The 24,932-nt window shown below is 50.8% G+C and overlaps 3 protein-coding genes across 3 annotated transcripts; all 3 read right to left on the bottom strand.

Annotated features, from left to right (window-relative positions):
* Positions 1 to 708: 708 nt before the first annotated feature.
* Positions 709 to 4,821, bottom strand: LOC135890957 (C-C motif chemokine 3-like). The gene is made up of 3 exons (XM_065418438.1): positions 4,737 to 4,821; positions 4,142 to 4,256; positions 709 to 790 (listed from the first exon to the last, which is right to left on the bottom strand). Exons 1-3 carry the CDS (start codon positions 4,819 to 4,821, stop codon positions 709 to 711), a joined length of 282 nt encoding a protein of 93 aa, XP_065274510.1.
* Positions 4,822 to 10,883: 6,062 nt separating this feature from the next.
* LOC135891037 (uncharacterized protein T26G10.4-like) lies at positions 10,884 to 11,921 on the bottom strand. Its single transcript, XM_065418526.1, has one exon. It carries the CDS (start codon positions 11,919 to 11,921, stop codon positions 10,884 to 10,886), a length of 1,038 nt encoding a protein of 345 aa, XP_065274598.1.
* Positions 11,922 to 13,384: 1,463 nt separating this feature from the next.
* Positions 13,385 to 15,749, bottom strand: LOC135890961 (C-C motif chemokine 3-like 1). Its single transcript, XM_065418442.1, has 4 exons — positions 15,665 to 15,749; positions 15,538 to 15,543; positions 15,076 to 15,184; positions 13,385 to 13,466 (listed from the first exon to the last, which is right to left on the bottom strand). Exons 1-4 carry the CDS (start codon positions 15,747 to 15,749, stop codon positions 13,385 to 13,387), a joined length of 282 nt encoding a protein of 93 aa, XP_065274514.1.
* Positions 15,750 to 24,932: the final 9,183 nt, after the last annotated feature.

Genomic DNA, 24,932 nt, shown 5'->3' with positions numbered 1-24,932 from the left:
AGAACTGCTGCTCTAAACGAGATGTTATAGTGCAGCCACACGCTGCTGGGCATGATAGTGTCCATGCGTTGCAGGGAAGGGTAACTCCCTCCACTGCATGTGCTGCATGACCATCTCCAGCCTGGGTGACGCAGGAGGTCAGGCGAGATGATCAGAATGGTCCTTTCTGGGCTTTAAATCTCTGGGATGGATTCTCTGATGCACCAAGTTCACTCCAGGGACAAAAGGCAGCTGTAGACTGACCCTGGAGAATCCCAATCCCGGGCACTGGCCTCCTGTGCTCTCTCTGCTGCCCAGGTCCTCCCACCCCTGGGCTGGAAGCCCAGTCGCAGCATGAGTAGAGGCGGAGGGCAGGGGGAGCATGAGACAGGTTGGCTCAGTTGCTCAGAGGGAAGCCTGAGCTTTGAGTGAGGGAAGGAAAAGCCCCCGGGAGCTAGGACGGTGCAAGAGGGGGTCTCATTAATTAAATCTTCACATGTGTGATGGGAACGGGGCCAGGTCACCTGCCTCCTCCTGCCCCAGAAAACAGACCCTAAATAACCCAGCTCGGCTCAGGTTTCTGTACAAGCAAAGTTGCTTTAATAGTTGTAAATGACATTTCAAACATTGCTGATCGTTCGGTGCTCTAAGGCAGTCAGCGGCGATTGCTCTGGGTGCACCAGTGGGAACGGAGAGTGGCTTTCATCGCTGTCTGTCCCCGGAGACGCTCTATTTCAGGTCGTTCACATACTGTTGAACCCAGGCATCTTTGGGGTTGGTGCAAATTTTATGATCTTTCTTTGTGATAAATCTGCAGAGTGTGAAACAGATGGGTTAGAATGAGAGGAACTTTGGGTGTGGAGAGAACCAAATGCCCTTTCTCCCAAATCTTCCCCCTGCTTAACTCCAGCCGCTGCCAGACCCCAGTAGATTTACTCCATTTTGGTCTCTCTCCTTGAAGGATCCTTTCAGAGCTCCCCCCCGCAATCTTCTGTAGTGCCTCCTTTGGCTACAGGTCCCACATAGAGGTGCCCATCTGTCCTGACAGCTCCTTTGCCCCAGCCTCACTTCCTGACCCCACCTCACAGCCCGTGACAGGAACGTTGCTGGAATCTCAATACTTTTTGCAACAGTTTTTCTGCTCAGAGTCGAGGGGCTGCATTTGTTTCCCTCCATAACCTCACCTGCCCCACCTGGAGCTCCCTCTGGGCAAGGAAAGCTGGGTGAGGACCTGAGTGAAACTGGGGATTTTCAGCCCATGTGAAATTCCAACATTTGTTTTCATCCAAAATCGGAACGAAAAGTTGAAATTTCAAAGTTTTTCATGGAACGGAAATTCCAAAAAAACTCTATTTGCAAATATCGAGTTGGTTTGTTTCAATATTGAATGAAACAAAAGAATTCAATATTCCCGCAATTGAGATGTTTCATTTCAGTTCCTTGAACTGATCCTAAACATTTCGGTTTTCGTTTTCTCATTGTGGCATGTTGCCTCATGGGATTTGTAGTTCAGGAACCTCATTCACTCCCCTACAGACCAGAGTTCTTGGCTGGACCACATTTCTCATGATGGAGCCAGAGTCAGGTTGCACTAGGCAGAACTTGGTGAGAGGGAAATCAGCATTGCGCTATGGGAGATGTAGTCCTTCAGGGAGTCCAGCCCATGAGATAGAATGGAAGCTTGAACTACAAGTCCCATGAGGCAACACTCTGATAGGCAAAATTTGGAGATGATACAAAATTACTAAAGATAGTTAAGACCCAGGCAGACTGTGAAGAACTAGAAAAGGATCTCTCAAAACTGGGTGACTGGGCAACAAAATGGCAGATGAAATTTAAAGTTGATAAATACAAAGTAATGCATAGTGGAAAGCATAATCCCAACTATAGATATAAAATGATGGGGTCTAAATTAGCTCTTACGACTCAAGAAGGAGATCTTGGAGTCATTGTGGATAGTTCTCTGAAAACATCCACTCAATGTGCAGCCGCATCAAAAAGCGAACAGAATTCTGGGAATAATTAAGAAAGGGATAGAAAATAGGACAGAAAATATCATGTGGCCTCTATATAAATGCATGGTATGCCCACATCTTGAATACTGTGTGCAGATGTGGTTGCCCCATCTCAAAAAGGATATACTGGAATTAGTAAAGGTTCAGAAAAGGGCAACAAACATGATTAGGGGTATGGAACGGCTTTTGTATGAGGAGAGATTAATAAGACTGGGACTTTTCAGCTTAGAAAATAGACGGCTAAGGGAAGATATGAATGAGGTTTATAAAATCATGACTGGTGTAGAGAAAGTAGATAAGGAAGTGTTGTTTACTATTTCTCATAACACAAGAACTAGAGGTTACCAAATAAAATTAATAGGCAGCAGGTTTAAAACAAATAAAAGGACGTATTTCTTCACGCAACACACAGTAAACCTATGGAACTCCTTGCCAGAGGATGTTGTGAAAGCAAAGACCAAACAAAAAAAACGAGATAAGTTCATGGAGGATAGGTCCATCAATGCCTACTAGCCAGGATGGGCAGGAATGGTGTCCCTAGCCTCTGTTTGCCAGAAGCTGGGAATGGGTGACAGGGGATGGATCACTTGATGATTACCTGTTCTGTTCATTCCCTCTGGGGCATCTGGCACTGGCCACTGCTGGAAGACAGGATACTGGGCTAGATGGACCTTTGGTCTGACCCAGTAGGGCCATTCTTATGTTCAAATACAGTTTAATGTTTTGTTGAACTGATTCAAAACAAAATATTTCAGGTGAGGTAAAAAACCGTAATAGTTCAATTAGGGTCAAACCCACCCAAAATGAAATATTTTATTTCGATTTTCCAGACAGAGAACCAAAAATTTGGAGCAAAGTTGAAGTTTTCCAGAGAAAATTTCAATTTTTGTGGAAACTGTATTTTCTGCTGGAAAATCATTCCGCAGGAACATTCCTGACCAGCTTTAGCCGGTTGTGATTTTCTTGACCATGGCTGGAAGAGGGTTTCTACACAGGAAAGAGAGGCAGTCCTGTACCCTTTTCTCCCATCAGCCCTGGCTCAACTTCTCCCCCTATAGGTCTGTCAGCATGGGGTGCCCAGGGAGCCACGACCACAAACACTGACACACCTTTGCTCATGGTATCGTAGGGGTCAGAATGGCAGAAACCTATTAGATCACAGAGTCAATCCTTGGCCCTACAAGAGAAGGACACAGACGTCTAAGCGAGAGGATGCATCAGACACTAAACTGATAAAACACTGGATGTTCTTAACCCAGAAGCTCATGCACCCAGCACCAGCTCCCGATATATGGAACCTTAGAGGTAATATGACATGAATACACTGTTTTCAATAAATGCATGTCTGATGTTCCTCTTTCTATCCCTGCTCTGGGGCAGTTCCATGCTCTGCAGCGAGACTCGATGAAGTAATAGAACTTATAGATTCCAGGCCAGAAGGGTCCACTGTGATCATCTAGTTGGCTCCCCTGTATAGCACAGCCCAGAGAACGTCCCTGAAAGCATTTCTAGAGCAGATCTTTTAGAAAAACATCCATCCTCGATTTAAAAATTGTCAGGGACGGAGAATCCACCATGGCCTTTGGCAAGTAGTTCCAGTGGTTAATTTCACCTGTGGTTAAAAATTTACACCTTATTTCCAGTCTGAATTTGTCTGGTTTCAATTTCCAGCCACTGGATCATGTTAGACCTGTATCTGCTAGACTGTAGAGCCCATTAGTAAATATTTGTTCCCCATGAGGATACTTACAGACTGTGATCAAGCCCCCCATTAATCTTCTCTTTGTTAAGCTAAATAGACTGAGCTCCTTGAGTCTCTCACTAGAAGGCAGGTTTTCTAATCCTTTCATCATTCTCATGGCTCTTCTCTGACCCCTCTCCAGTGAAGGGGCCTGCATTCCCAGTGGGTGTGAGCCCGCCTTGCCCCCACGCAGGCAATAGGGCTTCTCTGATTTACAGCTGCTGAGGATCTGAGCAATATACCAGCGAGGCCCACTTTGATCACCTGCTCTGACCTCCAGCCTCACACAGGCCAGAGAACGCCATCCAGGGATTGCTGCAACAAATGGGCCTTAAGAAACCTCCAAGGCCAGCAACTGGAGACACAAAAATCTCCCTCTCTCTCAGGCTCATAATTCTGTACTTACACTACAGCTGGCTGGGAGCACATGCTGCTGGTGACAAAATAGGCAGTCACTATGTGGCGTGGGATCTGTCGGGATGTGTATCTTATGCAGCAGTCGGACATCATACCCCAGCTCACTGAAAGAGAAGGAAGGGACCAATGTACAGTTCTGTGCTCTGAACACAATGTAGGTAAAGACAAGCACCGCCTGCCCCTACACCCCTTGGACACTGGGAGGGGGCAGGGAGAGGAGACCTCCAGCAGTGGGGTGTTGGGATGGGGGGAGGAGGAGAAGGAGGAAGGGAATAGACAGGGAGAGCTATTCCTCCTCCATTGATTCCCTCCATCCTTTTCTCATCCCTGGTGCTCAGGGTAACACACCCAGGTATGTAAGTTCTACTCAGATGTTTGGCACCTTGCGGGCTGCTGGTTGCACCCCGAAGGCTCTCCCCTCTGCAGGAGAGAGACCCCCCATCCTGCCCAGACCAACGAGAAGCTGCTGGCTATGGATCTGACATGAGAAGGGAGCCCAAAGGCTGGGAGGAGCTGGCAGGAAAAGCCACCTCACAGCTACAACCTTTCTCCTTCCACCCCCAAAAGGAAACACAGAGACTCACTTGCAAAACTCTTTTCTTCGATGGAGGCCTGGGAGCAGCAGGCCATGCTGAGGACAAAGACGAGGGCAGCCACAGAGACCTTCATGTTGCTGTCAGCTGGGGACGAGCTGCTGGAGCAGAGCCAGAGCAGGACTCCTTGAAACCCTTCTCCGTCTGGCTCTGAACCTGTCCCCTCTCTCGGTACAGGGCGATGCAGGGAAGGGTTAGCTTTTTGGGGAAGTAAGATCAGATTTCATTCCAGAGCAGTGATGACGGTGGCCCAAATTCTTCTGAACTGAGACATCGAAATGCCTTCCCAGAAATCGATGGAGGAAGGCCAAAGCCGGTTGTTTGTGATGACCGGTGTGGATCCTAGAAACAACCAGAGGACGGGAGGGAAGAGCCCATTCTGTTCTGGGTGGCTGGCTCGTTTTGTTTGAACTAACCTGCCTTTGAATGGAGAGCGGCCAGTGGAGTAGGCGAGACAGGACTGATAATGGACTCAGGAGCCTTTCACCTGCAAATCCCCTTGCTAATATTCTGCCCCAACCACAATATTCACACCAGTCCATCCAGGCGCCATATTAACAACATATACCCACATCATGTCATATCAAAAACCCATTAACATTTGTGAAAAGAACATTTAACATATTAAACATTCCACATCTACTTCTTCATACTATACATGACAATATTCATTAAAACACTACATAGAATCAATAACATAATAATCTCTAAATTTAACAGGCAGTACACCCTTATTAGCCCTCTGGGACCTTCTTAAGACTGGTGGTTCGTTACCCATATTGTCTATTTCCCTGTCCTCGGGTAATACTGGGTCAGTTTGAGGGATCTGGCCATTCTTGTTAGGGTTTGGGTTTACCCCATTGGTTTCAGTCTCCTCTGGAAATGCTGCTCTATGCCTCCTACAAGCCCTGGTCAGACTAAAAGTCCAACGTTTTAGCTGGTCCCTATGTACTACTCTCTCAGGACCTCCTTGTTCAGGCTGGATAGCGTACACTGGCAGTTCGGGATTGTTGTGGGTGACCACAGTGTGGGATTTGGCTCCCATTTGTCCTGTATTTAATTACGTCTCCGGCGTCTGTGGCTATGAACTGGTACACAGTCACCAGGTCTGATGAGAGCCCCAGTGGACTTGTGATTATAAGTCCTTTTCCTACTTTGGGTTGTGTCTTTAGTTGTACTGAGAGCAACTTTGCTGGTTGTCTTTGGCCTGTCATGGACACCTTTGACCCAGTTATCGAAATTGGTCACCTCATCCTTAGAAAAGGCTTCTTGATGCTTGTCTTGCAACACCCTTAAGTTAGCCACCTGTGCAGGAATGCAGGAATCAGCCCTGGTACACAACAGTGTTCGTCAAGGATCTTCCCTCTCCGAGGAGGAATAACAGTGTTCTGTTTTCTGCCCACTTTAACATTTCCAATCTGCCCTGCGGGGCCCAATGAATGGTTTTGTCTCTGCGCTCGAACCAGTACTCTACTCAGAACAGCATTCTTCTTAGAGTGCCCATGACGGTTCATCCTCCTGGTTCCTTCTACTGGCAACAGTAGCTCCTTCAGCTCACTAATGATTCATTCCTAGAATCCCTGGGACTCCTTCTCCCATATGGCTCCCTTCAGAGGCTTTGTCTTTCAGGATGAAGATGCATTTCCCTGGCAGTGTCTGACTCATGTAGTCTGTCTGCTTCGAGGCATTCCACCACTGGGATTGCCAGTTCATTAACTGCTGTTAGACGTACAAACTGTGTGCTGTGCATGGTCAGCTCCATGTCTTTCAAATATTTTTGAAAATACGACTCAGTAACGGTGGTGACTTCTGAGCCAGTATCTAACAAACATCTGGTCTTCACCCCGCTATACATACTTCAGCAGTTAGACAGTCTCCAAATGCTCGCTTACAGAAGTCGCTAGATACACTGGCGCTGCCCACGTTCCTCTCAACACTGTATGCAGAGGGATTTTCCACCAAGGACAGGCCCAGGAATCCTTCTGCCACTGCTTGGCCTCTACTGTCGATGGACCACTCGCTCCTGGTGCCCCATTGGTTTCGAGTGCCTGGGACTCTGTTCTCCTTCTCAGTGGACATTCTCGGCTAGTATGTCCTGGCCTTTCACAAGTGTAACAAATGTATCTTCCCAGCTCGTCCTTCAGTGGGGCTCTTCGGGATCCCGGTGCCCTTGGATACTTTGACATACTAATGGGATTTTTTTCTTTCATCAACTCAGTCATCACTTTTAGCATCTCCTCCTGTTGGACCGCCAGTTTTTGGACAGCTTCACTTAAACTTCCCAGTGTTAACTGTGTTTGGGGCAGGGTCTTTTCCCCAGTAGTTGCATTCACTAGGCCCCCACTTCGTGTATGGGGGTTAGGCTTGGCCGCCTCTGCCACAGGAACTTCCTCTTCTTCTGACCACATAATGGCAGCCTGCATGAGTTCATGGAACTTCGTACTGGGCTCTTCCTTCAACCTCCTTTTCATTTCACTTCGGAGGGAGTCGTCACGGAGCCCCAGCACCAACTGCTCTTTCAGAACCGTATCTGGGTCTGGAACTCACTGAGGGTCTCGCTGCTCCACTTTGCTCATTCTCTCCTGGAGGTCATATGCGTATGCCCGGACAGTTTCACCAGGCTCCTGCTTTCTCTCAAAGAACTCCTTTAGTCAGGTTCCAATAGGTACCTTCTCTCCATACACTTCTAGAAGTAGTTCAAATACCTTTTCCACATCTTTCTTGTCCGCCATTGCCATGAACTTTACTGTGGCCTTGGCCTGGCCCTTCAGGTGTTCCTCTATGGAGTCTACACGATCTTCTGCAGGTACAATTAGCACACGCAGAGCCGCCTTCACAGACTTGACCCACTGCTCTACTGTAATGTTTTTTGGTCTTGTTGGGAAGCCACCAAACTCCATGACCTTCCGCTCCCGTGGAACATAAATAGTAGGGGGTTTCTTAGCTTCTGCTGTCTGTTGGTCTATTACTGCCTTGGCCAGCGATAAGACTTCTCTCTGTTCAGTTCTAGCTTGTTGTAATGCCTCAGCTTGGTCTGATAATCTGCGCTGAAGTTCAGCAAACTGAGCCCGTAGTTCTTCAATTCCAGCCATGGTAGGGTTCTCGACCAGGCCTGGACAGTGCTACTAGAACTCCACCACTAAACCAGTGGGGTGGACCCTGTGGATAGGATCCTGTTTGTGACGCCAATTATGTAAGCGGGGGAATGGTCCCACTATTGTGGGGAACTTTCCTGGCTTCTGCACTACCCCGGTGAAGTGGGATAGCAAAAGGATCTGAGTCCTCGCTCCCACTCCATTTACCCAGAGTCCTGCCTGACTTTGAGGGCTCCCCTTCCACTCTCCTGTCTGGCAGAGTCCTCGTAACCCCAACAAGGCTGAGCCCAGGATTCCTGGGGGGCTCGACCCCCAACCTTGCTGAGGTCACCTAGAACAAGGGCTAGGGTGTCCCCACTCCGGGGTGCTCTCTTTGCACTGGACACTTCCCTGCCACACTGAAAAGCAGTCCAGAGAGAGCTGGGAGCAGAGCTGCAGCCCCAAAGCCAGAGGCACAGCCCAGAGTGGGTCAGGAGTGAGCAAAAGTCATTGCCCTGAGCTCTCTGGGGATGTCCCTGTCTCCTGACATGTCTGAGAAGCAGCCCGCCTGGGTTAGGTGCTGTTCAGTGACCCTTCAAACACAACTGTGGAAGAAAACAAGCCCTCCCTCTGTGTTTGTTCGCAACAAGTTCAGAGACAGTTTATTACGAGCAATTGCAAGGGAAGACTGCGGTCAGACGGGGGGGGGCTGACCTTAGGCAGACCTTCCCCCTACAAGCAGCATAAGACAAGTATTTATACCTTCCCATTACATACACCAAGGGCTAACAGTTACCCTTTGTTTATACAAACTCCCTCCAGACACTATCTTATCTCAAGGTTTCTGCTTAAATCAGCATTCCATTCTTATCAACAAAAGCGAGCAGAAAAGTGAGGCTTGACGCAGCATCTCTTACAACTCTCGCCGTTGTTAGGGTTAGGGTTACATTTCACTCTATCCTTAAACCTGACTAAAACATTTACCCTGCTTTAATTCTGCTTCCACACACCCCTAAACCTACCTGCACAGGGATGGCAATAGGAAGTGGGGCCATCACATCACCTGACCTCTGCCTAACAAGAAATCCCATTGTCTCTGTGCCCTTCTCCAGGCCTTAATTGTAAGGGTGACCTCAGACACTCCTGTACTGGCACATCTGTCAGTCACACACCCGGGAAGTCATTCTGCCATAACACTGAGGTCTCTGTCAGGGCGTTGCACAGGACTGTGAGTTTGATGGAGTTGGGCACACATTGTTTTTTGGTGCCTCCCTAGTGCAATCTGTTCCATTGGCCTCCTGCTCTTACAGCTTGGCAGTTTTTCCTGAGATATAATCTAAATCTGCTGTGCTGTAGTTTGAACCCGCCGCCTCTTGTCCTGCCTCCATGGCAAGAGAGAACAGCTTTTCTCCATCTGTTAATGGCAACTTTTCAAGTATTTGAAGATCGCTATCATGGCCCCCCTCAATCTCCTCTTTTCCAAACTAAACATACCTGGGTCCTTCAGCCTTTGCTCATATGGCTTGTGTTCCCTCCCTTTGATCACCTTTGTCGCTCACCTCTGTATCCCTTCCAGTTGCTCCACATCCTTTCTACACATTGGTGACCAAAACTGGACACAGGACTCCAGCTGAGGCCTAACCAGCGCTGAGTAGAGCGGTACTATCACCTCCGTGACTTGCATGCTCTGCCTCTCTTAATGCAACCTGAAATTGCATTTGCTTTTTTTGCAACTGCATTGCATTGCTGACGCATGTCGAGGTTGTGATCCACTCCAACTCCCAGATCCTTCTCAGCAGTGCTGCCAAGCCAGTTCCCCCCAATTCTGTATTTGTGCATTTGGTTTGTCTTCCCTAAGTGTAGCACCTTCCATTTGTCATTGTTGAATTTCATTTTGTCATCTCCAGCCCAATTCTCCAATTTATCACCATCCCTCTGAATTTTAGCTCCATCCTCCAAAGTGTTGGCAGTCCCCCCTCCAGCTTTGTGTCATGTGCAAACTTGATCAGTGTGCTCTCTATTCCTACAGCCAGGTCATTAATAAAAATGTTAAACATCTGACCCAGAACAGATCCCAGTGGAATCCCACTTGAGACCTCCCTCCAATCCGACGTCATTCCATTCAGAGTGACTTTTTGCGATTGTTTAACCACTTAATGGTAGTTCTGCCGAGCCCACGTTTCTCCATCTTACTTATCAGAATGTTATGTGGGACTGTCAGCCATGCGATGCTGTTGCAAAAAAAAAAGTACATGCAATTTCAGGTTGCATTAATAGAGGCACAACATGCAAGTCACGGAATGTGATTTAAAATTTTTATTAAAGTTAATGTTTAAAATCAAATTTACAGAAGTTAAGAGGGAAGGTACTGTACATCTGGGGTCGGGCTTGGGTTATGGGGGATTGCGAGTATCGGTTACAAGGTTCATGAGGTACATACATATCACATAACCAGCATAGATCCAGATTGGGGTGTGGGAGTTTTTAAAGCGTCAGTGGATAGGTGGGCTCGGGTACGCCACCCATGGAATGCATTAAGCGTCCAAGTCAATATTGGCGTAGAGAATAAGTACATGGGTGGGGTGCGTCCCTCGGTTCGTCAGGGAAGGAAGTGGGTTATTTCCCTGGTCGGTGGTCTCGGTTACTCGACCTGGTACTGTCGGTGTCCCGTGATGTGTTCCGTGTAGATGTCTCTGGACCACCTGATGGTGTCAGAAACCATGAGCTGTCTCATGAGCCGGGCATAGTGTTGACCGACTCCGCACACTCTCAGTACCGGCTCATAGTGGGGGTCCCACGAGCCCAGGGCTCCCACGATCAGGGCGTGTATCTGGACCTCATAGCCCTGGGCTCTCAGGGTGTTGGCCAGCGGGGTGTACTTCAATGCCTTCCGTGCTCGGGCCTCGTGGAAGGCCGGTGACCTGTTTTCAAATAGCACCGTGATGTCTACCTTCTTCTTTTCCATGTCGGTCACGACGATGTCGGGTCGCAGTCGGCTGTCTGTCCCGGGGGTGGTGGAGTCGACGGTGATCTTCCCCAGGGACGGCGGGATGGCTTTCACCAGTCAGTTCTGGATGGCATTGTGGCAGTGCCGCCAGGCTCCAGAGTGCTGTTTGCATCCACACAGGACGTGGGACAGGGTCTCGTTGGCGTAGTCGCACTTCCTGCAGCGCTTGTCCCGGTTGCCGTGGCGGACGGCTCCGTTGAGGGGAACACAGTTGAGTCGGGCCTGGTGGACGAACCGCCAGTCGGCGAACCTGGTGAAGCTGCCCCCGGGGAGGAAGTGGTTGCTGGCGTCCCACTTACTGGACACCTCGAACACCTTGCCCTGGTCCGGCTTCCACTTGAGGTTCTTGGCGTAGTGGCAGCGGATGGCGTCTTTCAGGGTCCTTTCCAGCATTGTTCTGGCGGTCGGGGTGACGATGGTGTGGTCCGGGGTCTTTATACATGGCACCAGTATTCCCGGCTCCCGGTGCTCCTCGCACCACTTCCAGCGGCAGCTGATCCTCTTTCCTAGGCGTCTCGAGGCGTTGCGGGCGCGGGACCAGAGAGAGGACAGGTCTCCCCCCTCTCTCCCGAACTCAGCCTCCAGGGAGCTGCTGAGGTAAGTGGCAACATCCTGCTCTGAGGGGGTCCTGGCGATGCGTTTTCTGACCACGTCCTGTACGGCTTCCTCCACGATGCTCCTCACCATCGGGTCCGGGCACGTCAGGAGGCGGAAGGCGTGGATCATCACCGCCACGTTGCACAGGTCACCCATCCAAGGTACGTTGGCGCCGCCCTGCCTGTGGGAGATGTAGATGATGTCGGTGCTGGCCCATTGGGGAAGGTAGAGCCATTTCTTCACTAGCTGCCTGATGGTGCTATCGGCCGTGTTCAGGGGCACCTTGGCTACGGCCGATCCCCTGAGGAGAAAGGAGATGCGGGGGATCAGGAAGGTATTGAGGGCGTTGATCTTTTGCCAGGGGGTGAGCAGGGAGGAGTCAATTTGGCCCGCGTCCCACAGGATTTCTGCAATGGTGTCTCCGGGGGTCTGTCTGACGCGGACTCCTGTGGGCATGCCCAGGTGTTGGTATACCTCTCCCTCCTCGAGGGAGGTCATGGGCTCGCCCTGGATCAGGAACCGTGTCGCCTGGATCCTCTGGTGCCACCTTCGAGGTGGAGGGAGGCGCACTTTTTGGGGTTGAAGCGAAGGCCCATCCACTCGGCCGCTCTGCTGGCGACGTCGAGCATCCGCTGGAGGCTTTCCGAGCTGTCGGCGACCAGGGCCAGATCGTCCGCATAGGTCAGGATGCTGATTCTCTTGCCGTGCAGGTCGAAGCTGGTCGGGCCACTGGAGATGGCTCGGATGACTGGTTCCATGGCCAGGTTGAAGATGATGGGGCTGAGGGGGCATCCTTGTTTCACGCCGCAGCGGATGGGGATGGCATCCGTCTCTCTGTCCGTGGCGCGGATGGTAGTGGTGCAGTCCTTGTAGAGGATGAAGGTCTCTGGCATCCCAAATTCTCCCAGGGTGGTGAAAATGTGATGGTGGGGTATGGACCCGAAGGCGTTGGTCAGGTCGAGCCATGCTACGGCGCACTGCCTCCTGGACCTCCTGGATAGCCGTCTGAAGAAGGAAGTTGTGCTCGTAGCATCCCTCGCAGGACATGAAACCCTTCTGCACTGAGCTGACGGCTCCCCCACTGCTCTACTCAGCCCTGGTTAGGCCTCAGCTGGAGGCCTGTGTCCAGTCTTGGTCACCAATGTGTAGAACGGATGTAGAGAAACTGGAAGGGATCCAGGGGTGAGTGACCGTTCCACACTCCATAGCCCTGCTGCGTTCACAGGCCAGTTGTGCTGCAGCGAGGGAGCAGAGCTGGATGGGCGCTTGAGCAAGGCTGCAGGCTATGCATAGTCAGGCATGTGTTCCCCCTGCCACCCCTCTCTGATCCTTTCTTTCCCAAGGCACATGTCACTCTCAGCGCTCTCTGCTCCATTGCCTCGATCCACTCCCTTTGCCCTTCTTGCCTCCTTCCGCCACAGTCGCCCCTAAAGGGAACGTGGCCCCATGATAATCCCTTTGATTCGGATTAGATGTCTGAGCAGATCCCCCGTGAGCCTGCCCGTCCCTGCTCCTCGCTGGTCAGTGTCAGCGCCGCGTGTCTGATGCTTTTGTGGCACCCGCTGTGGAGGGCCAGCAATTAGGGCAGGTGGCCAGAGAATATGCAGAGACCTTTTCCCAGGGAGCAGCTGCTGCACATAGTCAGAGCTTGAGTCTCCTAGAAGATGGGAAGTGAGCGGGGCTCTGCTCCCGGGAGTGCAAGAGGGGGTCGCATTAATTAAATCTCACATGTGTTATGGGGAACGGGGCCAGGTCACCTGCCTCCTCCTGCCCCAGAAAACAGCCCGTAAATAACCCAGCTCGGCTCAGGTTTCTATACAAGCAACGTTGCTTTAATAGTTGTAAATGACATTTCAAACATTGCTGATTGTTCGGTGCTCTAAGGCAGTCAGCGGCGATTCTCTTGGTGCACCAGTGGGAACGGAGAGTGGCTTTCATCGCTGTCTGTCCCCGGAGACGCTCTATTTCAGGTCTTTCATATACTGCTGAACCCAGGCATCTTTGGGGTTGGTGCAAACTTGACGACCTTTTGTCGTGATAAATCTGCAGAATGTAAAACAGATGGGTTAGAAAGAGAGGAACTTTGGATGTGGAGAGAACCAAATGCCCTTTCTCCCAAATCTTCCCCCTGCTTAATTCCAGTCGCTGCCAGATCCCAGTAGATTTACTCCATTTTGGTCTCTCTCCTTGAAGGATTCTCTGTCAGAGCCTCCCCACCCCAATCTTCTGTAATGCCTCCTTTGGCTACATGTCCCACATATAGGTGCCCACCTGTCCTGAGAGCTCCTTTGCCCCAGCCTCACTTCCTGACCCCACCTCACAGCCCGTGACAGGAACGCTGCTGGACTCTCAATCCTTTTTCAACAGTTTTTCTGCTCAGAGTCGAGGGGCTGCATTTGTTTCCCTCCATAACCTCACCTGCCCCACCTGGAGCTCCCTCTGGGCAAGGAAAGCTGGGTGAGGAACTGAGTGAAAGTGGGGATTTTCAGCCCATGTGAAATTCCAACATTTGTTTTCATCCAAAATCGGAACGAAAAGTTGAAATTTCAAAGTTTTTCACGGAACGGAAATTCCGAAAAAACTCCATTTGCAAATATCGAAATGGTTTGTTTCAACATTGAATGAAACAAAAGAATTCAACATTCCCGCAATTGAGATGTTTCATTTCAGTTCCTTGAACTGATCCTAAACAATTCGGTTTTCGTTTTCTCATTGTGGCGTGTTGCCTCATGGGATTTGTAGTTCAGGAACCTGATGCCCTCATTCACTCCCCTAGAGACCAGAGCCCTTGGCAGGACCACATTTCTCATGATGGAGCCAGAGTCAGGTTGCACTCTGCAGAACTTGGTGAGAGGGAAATCAACATTGTATTATGGGAGATGTAGTCCTCCAGGGATTCCAGCCCATGAGATAGAATGGAAGCTTGAACCTCAAGTCCCATGAGGCAATACTCTGTTCGGCAAATACAGTTTAATGTTTTGTTGAACTGATTCAAAACAAAATGTTTCAGGTGAGGTAAAAAACCGTAATAGTTCAATTAGGGTCAAACCCACCCAAAATGAAACATTTTATTTCGATTTTCCAGACAGAGAACCAAAAATTTGGAGCAAAGTTGAAGTTTTCCCACAGAACATTTCCATTTTTGTGGAAACTGCATTTTCTGGCTTCAATTTCCAGCCACTGGATCATGTTAGACCTGTATCTGCTAGACTGTAGAGCCCATTAGTAAATATTTGTTCCCCATGTGGATACTTACAGACTGTGATCAAGTCACCCCTTAACCTTCTCTTTGTTAAGCTAAATAGACTGAGCTCCTTGAGTCTCTCACTAGAAGGCAGGTTTTCTAATCCTTTCATCATTCTCGTGGCTCTTCTCTGACCCCTCTCCAGTGAAGAGGCCTGCATTCCCAGTGGGGTGAGCCCGCCTTGCCCCCGCGCAGACAATAGAACTTCTCTGATTTACAGCTGCTGAGGATCTGAGCAATATACCAGCGAGGCCCACTTTGATCACCTGCTCTGACCTCCAGCCTCGCACAGGCCAGAGAACGCCATCCAGGGATTGCTGCAACAAATGGGCCTTAAGAAACCTCCAAGGCCAGCAACTGGAGACACAAAAATCTCCCTCTCTCTCAGGCTCATAATTCTGTACTTACATTACAGCTGGCAGGGAGCACGGGCTGCTGGTGACAAAATAGTCAACCACGAAGCGGCGGGGGATCTGCCGGGATGTGTAGGTGAAGCAGCAGGCGATATTCGAGCTCCCTGAAAGAGAAGGAAGGAACCAATGTACAGTTCTGTGCACTGAACACAAGGTAGGTAAAGACAAGCACCGCCTGCCTCTGCATACTTTAGGCACTGAGACGGGGCAGGGAGAGGAGACCTCCGGCAGTGGGCTGTTGGGATGGGGGGAGGAGGAGAAGGAGGAAGGGAACAGGCAGGGAGAGCTCTTCTTCCTCCATTGATTCCTTCCATCCTTTTCTCATCCCTGGTGCTCAGGGCAACACACCCAGGTTTGAAAGTTCTACTCAGATATTTGGCACCTTGCGGGCTACTGGTTGCACCCCGAAGGCTCTCCCCTCCGCAGGAGAGAGACCCCCCATCCTGCCCGGACCAACAAGAAGCTGCTGGCTACGGATCTGACATGGGAAGGGAGCCCAAAGGCTGGGAAGAGCTGGTGTGAAAAGCCACCTCACAGCTACGACCTTTCTCCTTCCACCCCCAAAAGGAAACACAGAGACTCACTTTCAAAATTCTTTTCTTCGATGGAGGCCTGGGAGCAGCAGGCCATGCTGAGGACAAAGACGATGGCAGCCACAGAGACCTTCATGTTGCTGTCAGCTGGGGACGAGCTGCAGGAGCAGAGGCAGAGCAGGACTCCTTGAAACCCTTCTCCGTCTGACTCTGAACCTGTCCCCTCTCTCGGTACAGGGCGATGCAGGGAAGGGATAGTTTTTCGGGAAAGTAAGATCAGATTTCACTCCAGAGCAGTGATGACGGTGGCCCAAATTCTTCTGAACTGAGACATCCAAACGCCTTCCCAGAAATCGATGGAGGAAGGCCAAAGCCTGTTGTTTGTGATGACCGGTGTGGATTCTAGAAACAATCAGAGGACGGGAGGGAAGAGCCCATTCTGTTCTGGGTGGCTGGCTCGTTTTGTTTGAACTAACCTGCCTTTGAATGGAGAGCGGCCAGTGGAGTAGGTGAGACAGGACTGATAATGGACTCAGGAGCCTTTCACCTGCAAATCCCTGGTTCAAATCCAGGTCAGGAGTGAGCAAAAGTCATTGCCCTGAGCTCTCTGGGGATGTCTGAGAAGCAACCAGCCTGGGTTAGGTAGTGTTCAGTGACCCTTCAAGCACAACACATCCCTAAACCTACCTGCACAGGGATGACCATAGGAAGTGGGGCCATCACATCACCTGACCTCTGCCTAACAAGAAATCTCTGTGCCCTCCTCCAGCCCTTAATTGTAAGGGTGACCTCAGACACTCCTGTATTGGCACATCTGTCCGTCACACACTCAGGAATTCCCCTTATCCTTTCGCTGCCACCCCTGAGCCCGAACCCCGCCTGCCCCCCAACTCCCTGCCCTAAGCCCCCTGCCTGCACCTTGCACCCCTCCTGCACCCCAGCTCCCTGCTGCCCCCTGCACCCCTGTGCACCCCAACCCCCTGCCCTGAGCCCCCTCATACACCCGACACCCCTCCTGCACCCTAACCCCCTGCCCTGAGCCCACTTGTACACCCGCACCCCAACTCCCTGCCCTGAGCTCCCTGCTGCACCCTGCACCCCGTGCACCCCAACCCCCTGCCCTGAGCCCCCTCATACACCCGACACCCCTCCTGCACCCCAACCCCCTGCCCTGAGCCCACTTGTACACCCGCACCCCAACTCCCTGCCCTGAGCTCCCTGCTGCACCCTGCACCCCGTGCACCCCAACCCCCTGCCCTGAGCCCCCTGCACCCCATGTGCACCCCAACTTCCTGCCCTGAGCCCTCTCATACACCCCGCACCCCTCCTGCACCCCAACCCCCTGCCGAGCTCCTTGCTGCACCCTGCACCCGTGCACCCCAACTCCTTGCCCTGAGCCCCTCATACACCCCGCACCCCTCCTGCACCCCAACCCCCTGCCCTGAGCCCCCTGCTGCACCCTGCATCCCCTCACACACCCCAACCCCCTACCCCGGCCCTGCATACAATTTCCCCACCCAGATGTGCCCTCGGCCCAAAAAGTTTGCCCACCCCTGCTCTAAAGTGTTAGCGGCCCCCACTAACTTTGTGTCATCTGCAGATTTGATCAGCGTGCTCTCTATTCCTACAGCCAGGCCATTAATAAAGATGTTAAACATCAGACCCAGAACAGATCCCCGTGGAACCCCACTTGAGACGTCCCTCCAATCTGACGTCATTCCATTCAGAGTGACTTTTTGCGACTGTTTAACCACTTAATGGTAGTTCTGCCGAGCCCACGTTTCTCCATCTTACTTATCAGAATGTTATGTGGGACTGTCAGCAATGCCATACTGTTGCAAAAAAAAGTACACGCAATTTCAGGTTGCATTAAGAGAGGCAGAGCATGCAAGTCATGGGAGGTGATAGTACCGCTCTACTCAGCGCTGGTTAGGCCTCAGCTGGAGGTCTGTGTCCAGTCTTGGTCACCAATGTGTAGAACGGATGTAGAGAAACTGGAAGGGATCCAGGGGTGAGTGACCGTTCACACTACATAGCCCTGCTGCGTTCACAGGCCAGCTGTGCTGCAGCGAGGGAGCAGAGCTGTGTTAGGGGAGTGTTGGCCCCTTACTAAGACTCAGTGTGTGTGTGTGTGTGGGGGGGGGGTTGGTTGCTAGCTCCCAGTACCAAAAGAAAGGGGAAGAGTCGATGGGAAATCAGGAGCCTGAGACTGACAGGCCCCAGGGGCAATGGGGAGAGGCCAATGCTCCAGGTCAGCCTGATTGACAGGGCGGGCAGGCTAATCAGGGAGTCAGGAGGCCAGGGGGGTCCCGTGTGAGCTGGAATGGCCTGGGTCAGACAGAGTGGGGCCGAGCTAAGGAGAGAGCAGGGGGGCCCAAGCTGAGCTGGGGAGCAGAGCTGCAGCCCCAGACCCAGAGACCCAGCGCAGGGAGAGCAGATCCGGTGCTGGGAGCAGAGCTGCAGCCACAGAGCCGGGGGGGGGGGGGGGGGGGGCAGAGAAGCAGCCCAGGGGGCTGGAGGCAGAGCAGCAGCATCAGTGCTGAGGCCAAGTGGAGCCGGAGCTAGAACTGGGGCTGGAGCTGGAGCAGTCTGGAGCCAGGTGTGGTGAGCAAGTGGGGCCAGCCAAGGGGGAACCCTGGGCAAAGGGCCCAGCGCAGAAAGACACCCCCAGCCAAGGGTCCTTGCAGGCCAGACTGGGAGGGCAGGCAGATGGAGGGCCCTTTGGTCATTACTATTGTTTATTAACCTGACGAGGGGCTGACGCTGGGAAGAAGTGTCCCACCGCCCAAAGCCCAGAGGTGTGTGGCCACCACCAGAGCAGTGTCCAACTCGCAGCATCCCTGCAGCATAGCCAGGGCCTGAGAAGAAGGCCTGGGACCTACAAGGAACAGACTGTGAAGTGCCCTGACGTTCCAGTGATGTCCCCTGCCACAGAGCGGGGTGATGTGTTTTCCTTTAACCTTTCCCACTTTTCCTTCTTCTTTTTTTAATTAATTGTTGATTAAATAACTTGTATTTGCTTTAAGTTGTATGAAAGGATCAGTGGGTCAGGGAGGTGCCCAGTGCAAAGAGGGTACCCCGGAGTGGGGACACCCTAGCCCCTGTCCTGGGTGACCACAGCAGGGTTGGGAGTCGAGCCCCCCAGGCCCAGCCTTGTTGGGGTTACGAGGACTCTGCCAGACAGGAGAGTGGAAGGGGAGTCCTCAAGGGCAGGGAGGCCTCTCGGTAAAGGAAGTGGGAGCGAGGACTCAGATCCTTTCGCTAGCCCACTTCACCGGAGTAGTGCAGAAGCCAGGAGAGTTCCCCACAAAAGCGGGACCATTCCCCCCTTTACAGCTGGATGGATGCTTGAGCAGGGCTGCAGGCTGTGCGTAGTCAGGCGTGTGTTCCCCCCGCCGCCCCTCTCTGATCCTTTCTTTCCCAAGGCACATGTCACTATCAGCGCTCTCTGCTCCATTTCCTCGAGCCACTCCCTTTGCCCTTCTTGCCTCCTTCCGCCACAGTCGCCCCTAAAGGGAACGTGGCCCCATGATAATCCCTTTGATTTGGATTAGATGTCTGAGCAGATCCCCCGTGAGCCTGCCCGTCCCTGCTCCTCGCTGGTCAGTGTCAGCGCCGCGTGTCTGATGCTCCTATGGCACCAGCTGTGGAGGGCCAGCAATTTGGGCAGGTGGCCAGAGAATATGCAGAGACCTTTTCCCAGAGAGCAGCTGCTGCACACAGTCAGAGCTTGAGTCTCCTAGAAGATGGGAAGTGAGCGGGGCTCTGCAGGCGTTTCCTAGAACTACCCAAACCCAGTTCACAGGTTTGAGTCACTGGGATTCAGAGCTGCTGCTCCGGGTTAAAATGTAACCTGTGTCTCTGGGAAGACGCTTTCCAGTAAAGCCTGACTCGGGCTGGAGGTCAGGGCTGGGACGGGAGGATGCTCCGTTAGGATACAGGGGTGCAGACTAAGAGAAGCATCAGGGGTCTTCCCAGCTTCTGCTTGGCCCCTGGGAAGATGGCACCTCTCCCCTCTGACAGCTTCTTGGGGAGCTGGGTGGGAGAAGCGGCTCCGAACCCTGGGCTGCAGAGAGACCTTATCTATTGTTATTTCATTCCATTTATGTCCAGTACATATGTCCAGTAGGTCGAGGGAGGGTTTGTTTGTTTGTTTGCTGATGGTCTTTGTCACAGCCCCTGGACTCAATGGCTTTCCCGATGGAAAGCAGTTGCGTTGTTTTTAATGTCCAGGAACAGCAGGCGAGAGGATAACGGATCAGGGCTGGAGCATGGCAGGCCACAAGTCTGAAATCCAAATCCTTCCTGGGGTGACTCCGATCCTGCCGCCTGCTATTCCTCTCTGGAAATTATGTTCTTCTGAAAAAGTAGATGTGGGTTCTGAGTCTGGCTCTACTCCTGGCCTGCTGTGCGACTTTCCCCTTAGTTCTCCTCCCAGCCTTTGTCCAGCTGGACTGCAAGGGCCAGGCTTTCAAAGGTATTTAGGCTCCTTAGATGCAGATAGGCACCTGGGGGCATTTGCAAAAAGCACCTTAGGTGCTAGGTGCCTAAATACCTTTGAAAACCTGGCCCTAAATTCTTTGGGGGCAAGGAGTGTTTGTACAGCTTCCAGCTCCATGGGGCCTGGGGCCTGCTGCGTGCCTTGAAGTGCTACATAGGGTGACCAGATGTCCTGATTTTATAGGGACAGTCCTGAGATTTGGGGCTTTTTCTTATATAGGTGCCTATCACCCCCCACCCCCTGTCCTGATTTTTCACACTTGCTGTCTGGTCACCCTATGCTACCATGACCTACATGGTTAATAATCAAAAGTGACCGTAGAGAAATGGCCTTTCTTAGTCACTTCACCGGCCCCTTGCATGCCCCACAGCTGCAGACTGTAGGCGCTCAGAGAAGCGTTTACTGCCCCTTACTCCCCCTGCATGCGAGGGAGGTGACTTCCGGCACCTTTCAGCAGCAGAGTGGCTGACCGTGTTCCAATGAGCTGCCCGTGCACAGATTCCTAGGGAGACAGCGGGGCTGCCCAAAGCGACTGATTTGGCCTATTGAACCCGTATTACTGTTGCTGTGGTAGAAGAAAAGAGCCCAGAGTGACTCCTAGCTCTGAGGAGGAGTTTGCAGGGCCAGGAGTTAGCAGAACCATCTTTTTGCTTCTTCACTGAGTGCAATTGCTCCAGAGTCTCTAAGGGTCAGATTTTTAAAGGTTCTTAGAAATCTAATTCCCATTAAAATTAGTGGCTAAATACCTTTAAAAATCTGGCCCTATGACCCAACAGCTGCAAACACATGAATTTTATAACTGAATCACCCCCGAAGAAGCTCTGTGGCTTAAAATACAGGAATAGAAGTTCTGAGAATTCAGAGGAGTTTGGGGAACAGACAAACGGGTGGAGATTTCAGAACTTAGCACTTCAAAACCGGTCCCAATTCCCCTTGTAGGAGCTGTGTTTTTTAGTGAGCCACTCCACAGCACCCCTTGCTGGCTGCTCAGAGACTTTGTCAGAGTTTCAGTGTTGGCAGTATTGCCAATCTTAAAACGCTCAAAAATCATGAGTCAGCCCCCAAAATAATCGTGAGATTGGCTTAAAAACATGGCATTTAAAAAACAACAGATCTGGCTTCTTTCTATTTGCCAGCTGGTGTCGTAGTGTTTAGGGGGGTCACATTTTCATCACTGAGGGTTAGAAATGCCCTTTAAAAAAAAAAAGAAAGCTGGGGCTTTAAGAAAAAACACCAAGAGACTTGTGAAAAAAATAATCACGAGAGCTGGTGTAATGCTGACAGAACCTGGTCAGTGGCAGGGACGTCTGGAGCTTAATGCATGAGGAGGAGGGATAGCTCAGTGGTTTGAGCATTGGCCTGCTAAACTCAGGGTTGTGAGTTCAATCCTTGAGGGGGCCATTTAGGGATCTGGGGCAAAAATCTGTTGGATGATTTAATTGGAGATAGTGCCTGCTTTGAGCAGGGGATTAAACTAGATGACCTGCTGAGGTCCCTTCCAACCCTGGTACTCTATGATTTCTTACTGTATGAGCTAAAAGACATGTCTCAGCCCACGCTGTAGCTAGCTGGCCTCGCTGCCACTAGATGGGGATAGAGTGCCACGCCAAGCAGGCATGGGTTACTCTGGGAATGCTGAAATACAACTGTCACCGTTCAGGGCAACTGCACCTGTATTTCCCCTCTGGGGTCCCTCAAGGACATCCACACTAGGCTCCTACCTCTCCAGCCATCACCTCTCTTGGATGGAGACCCACGTTGTTCCCGCCTGACCAGGGGTTTTCCAGGGTGCACAGCTCCCTGCCTACACTGTGATATTCCCAGGCTGCCTAACTGGGCTCAGCGTCTGTGCTTTGCTTACTCTTTCAAGGCGATGAACAGCTGTAATTGTCCAGTTATAAGGTACCACAGTTCTTTCTAAGCAAGCACATTTATTCTTAATGCAACATCATTACAGAGAAAACATTAAAGCAATAAAAGAACCTACATGTATGCTAATAAGCTTATCAGACATCACCCCTAGCTCCAGCAACGGCTTTGGGAGGAGTCAGTCCTTCCAACCCCGCCAAAGAGTTTTTCTGTGGTTACATGTTCATAACAGCTTTTGCTCCAAACAAGTGCAACCATGAATAAGTTTGTTCTCTTCTTTATCAAGCTGAGGGCTTTGATCGTCAGAATCCTGGACTAGGTGATGAGCAGATAATGTTTCTCACCTCAGGGCATAGCTGCGAAAGGTTGCATCTTTGCATAACCAGAGGTGGAATTTTGCACTCCCCTGCCCCCAAATATTTCCTAGGAAACCCACTTAACATTGTCCCAAAAGGTCATTCTCTTCTGGCACATTGTTTAAAATAGCCCTATGACGCTCATGACACTTCCCAGAGTTCACAATGGTCATGTCTCCCCCTTTGAGAAGTTACATACAATCCCACAATGATACATACATTTTGTATTTTTAATACACTGGATTGCAAAGCTATACTTCATTCAATAAAGTTTTTCAAGAGTATTGCCCTGTCACAATGGAAAAAACCAGTGACTGTCAATGTTCCGTTGTGGTTTTAAAAATGTGCTTTGTCTGAGTATGCATCTTCCTTTTGCGGTCACTGTCTGCAAATATTCAATGAATGAGCAGCTTGGCGGGATTCTTGAAGGAAGCAGCAAATTTAAAGCACATTATGCAGCGGAGTGGAAGGATAGGCTTGGAAGGAAGAACTTATTCATAGAATGTCAGGCAATGTCGATTTCACTCACATGCACAAACTGACAGAAAATGGGTTCCATTGATCATTGAAATTGACAGACAGGCAAAGGAAGGAAAACCATAGAATATCAGGGTTGAAAGGGACCTCAGGAGGTCATCTAGTCCAACCCCCTGCTCAAAGCAGGACCAACCCCAACTAAATCATCCCAGCCGGGGCTTTGTCAAGCCGGGCCTAAAAAACCTCTAAGGATGGAGATTCCACCACCTCCCTAGGGAACCCATTCCAGTGCTCCACCACCCTCCTAGTGAAATAGTGTTTCCTAATATCCAACCTAAACCTCCCCTACTGCAACTTGAGACCATTACTCCTTGTTCTGTCATTTGATTTAAGGAGATGTCCTTTGTATATTTCGACATGTGACATTGACCATTTGTAGTTTAAGGTTGTTAAAGCTTTAACTTCTTGACTAGAAATGTCTACGGTCATTAAATAATTGTCTGATCTCCCCCCCCCCCCCAATCATTTTCTACAACATTTACATTGATTTAAAAAAAGCTTAAAACAAAACACCAATATTATCAACCACAATTATAAAAAAATAAAAACCAGAGGACAGTGTCTGAGCCTCGCTCTGCCCCCGGCCTGCTGGGTGACCTTGGGCAATCACAGCCTCCCTCTGGGCCTCAGTTTCCCCATCTTACAATGGAGATAATGGCACTGACCTGCTTTGTAAAGTGCTTTGAGTTCTACGGATGGAAAGGGTGGTCAAAATAGCTAGGTGGAAATATTATTATTATAGAACATTTGCAGAAAGTCAGTTTTGAATGTGTACTTGCAGAGATTTGTATGTATCCAAGGTACTTTTGTGCTTGGTTACTGTCATATACGGGGGTCTCAGGATTTCCTCTCACCACCCCAGTGTGATAAGGCATTTGTCAGACATTAGCCAGTGGAGGTCCTTTAGCTGAAGGGCTGGAGACCTGTGTTTTGGGAGTGGAAGGTGCCCGGTTGTGTCCCTGCTGACCTGTATTGGGAATTGTTTATGATAAATTCATCCCTCCGTATGCCAGGAGCTTGCCTGCTCTCCCCAGGCATTGGAAAGCAGAGAGCACCCTGAGCTATCCCGTCACACAAGATCCAGTTCCTTGTGCAGCCCATTAAACAGGCAAGTGATTGCAATGTATTCACAATGGCTTATTACGTATGCTGCGCCCGTGAGTGTCCCATCTCTGCCAATGGCTTTATCTCTGCTAATACCTTGTCCTGTCACCTGATTATTCACCCCTGGCAGCATCGCTTACATTTCAGATCTACACTGTCACCAGCTAATGTCGCATGCGCTGTCGGGCAATTAGGGTTGAGTGAATAGTGCAACAGATAATTGAGCCTACCATGGAGAAAAACACTTGGAGCACATGCTTATCTCTAATTACACACTTACATCTATCCCTATTCAGCAAAGCACTTAGACCATGTGCTAATGTCCTCCTGAAATCTTTATGGCTCCCACTCAAAGCATAAGTACCTCGGCTTAACTACTTGCTGAATTGGGGCCATCCATTAGTCAATGCATTTCACCTCATTTTCTGCTCCCGAAATGTCGGTGAACAGATGGGGATTTCCTCCGTTGTGTCATTATTTGCCACACACCAATAATTCTTGGTCTGTAGCTCACTGAGAAGATGTGAAGAAATTTGAGCTCATTGGTTCGGATGCATTGGTCCCCCCGGCTCCTGCTCCTTGATTGAAAGGGAGGAGTTTGCAGGTGTGAGTCGTCCTGGATGGCTTAGGGTGTTGACCATCAGCATTTCAATCTGAGGCGCCAGGGTTCAGGTGCCAGTGCTTTTAGATTGGGATTGTCCAGTGGTTATTGTGCTAGCCTGGGACCTGGGTTGAATTCCCTGCCGTGCCACAGACTCTGCCCTGCCCACGGTCCACCTCTTTCCCTCAAGGCCCCGCCCATGTCCCACCTCTTCTCCCTGAGGCCCCACCTCCGCTTGCTCCTCTCCGCTCCCTCCCCCCTGTTGCTTGCCCTTAAGGCAGATAAAAAGTGCTGGGACGATGCCCCCCGGGTTCTCCCTGTTCTGGAGCCCTGGGTATGTGGCCATGAGTA

Source organism: Emys orbicularis, chromosome 17 (genome assembly GCF_028017835.1).
Source record: "Emys orbicularis isolate rEmyOrb1 chromosome 17, rEmyOrb1.hap1, whole genome shotgun sequence".
Taxonomy (NCBI): Eukaryota; Metazoa; Chordata; order Testudines; family Emydidae; genus Emys; species Emys orbicularis.
This window is presented reverse-complemented; position numbering and strand designations above follow the sequence as displayed.

What these genes read in the sequence shown, in the direction of transcription:
- LOC135890957 (XM_065418438.1), bottom strand. Translation starts at nt 4,821, where the DNA reads ATGAAGGTCTCTGTGGCTGCCCTCGTCTTTGTCCTCAGCATGGCCTGC. An exon ending in CGAAGAAAAGAGTTTTGCAA is followed by an intron (nt 4,257 to 4,736) that starts GTGAGTCTCTGT and finishes CTTCTCTTTCAG; the next exon opens with TGAGCTGGGGTATGATGTCC. An exon ending in TGCTCCCAGCCAGCTGTAGT is followed by an intron (nt 791 to 4,141) that starts GTAAGTACAGAA and finishes CACACTCTGCAG; the next exon opens with ATTTATCACAAAGAAAGATC.
- LOC135891037 (XM_065418526.1), bottom strand. Translation starts at nt 11,921, where the DNA reads ATGACCTCCCTCGAGGAGGGAGAGGTATACCAACACCTGGGCATGCCC.
- LOC135890961 (XM_065418442.1), bottom strand. Translation starts at nt 15,749, where the DNA reads ATGAAGGTCTCTGTGGCTGCCATCGTCTTTGTCCTCAGCATGGCCTGC. An exon ending in TGCTCCCTGCCAGCTGTAAT is followed by an intron (nt 13,467 to 15,075) that starts GTAAGTACAGAA and finishes TACATTCTGCAG; the next exon opens with ATTTATCACGACAAAAGGTC.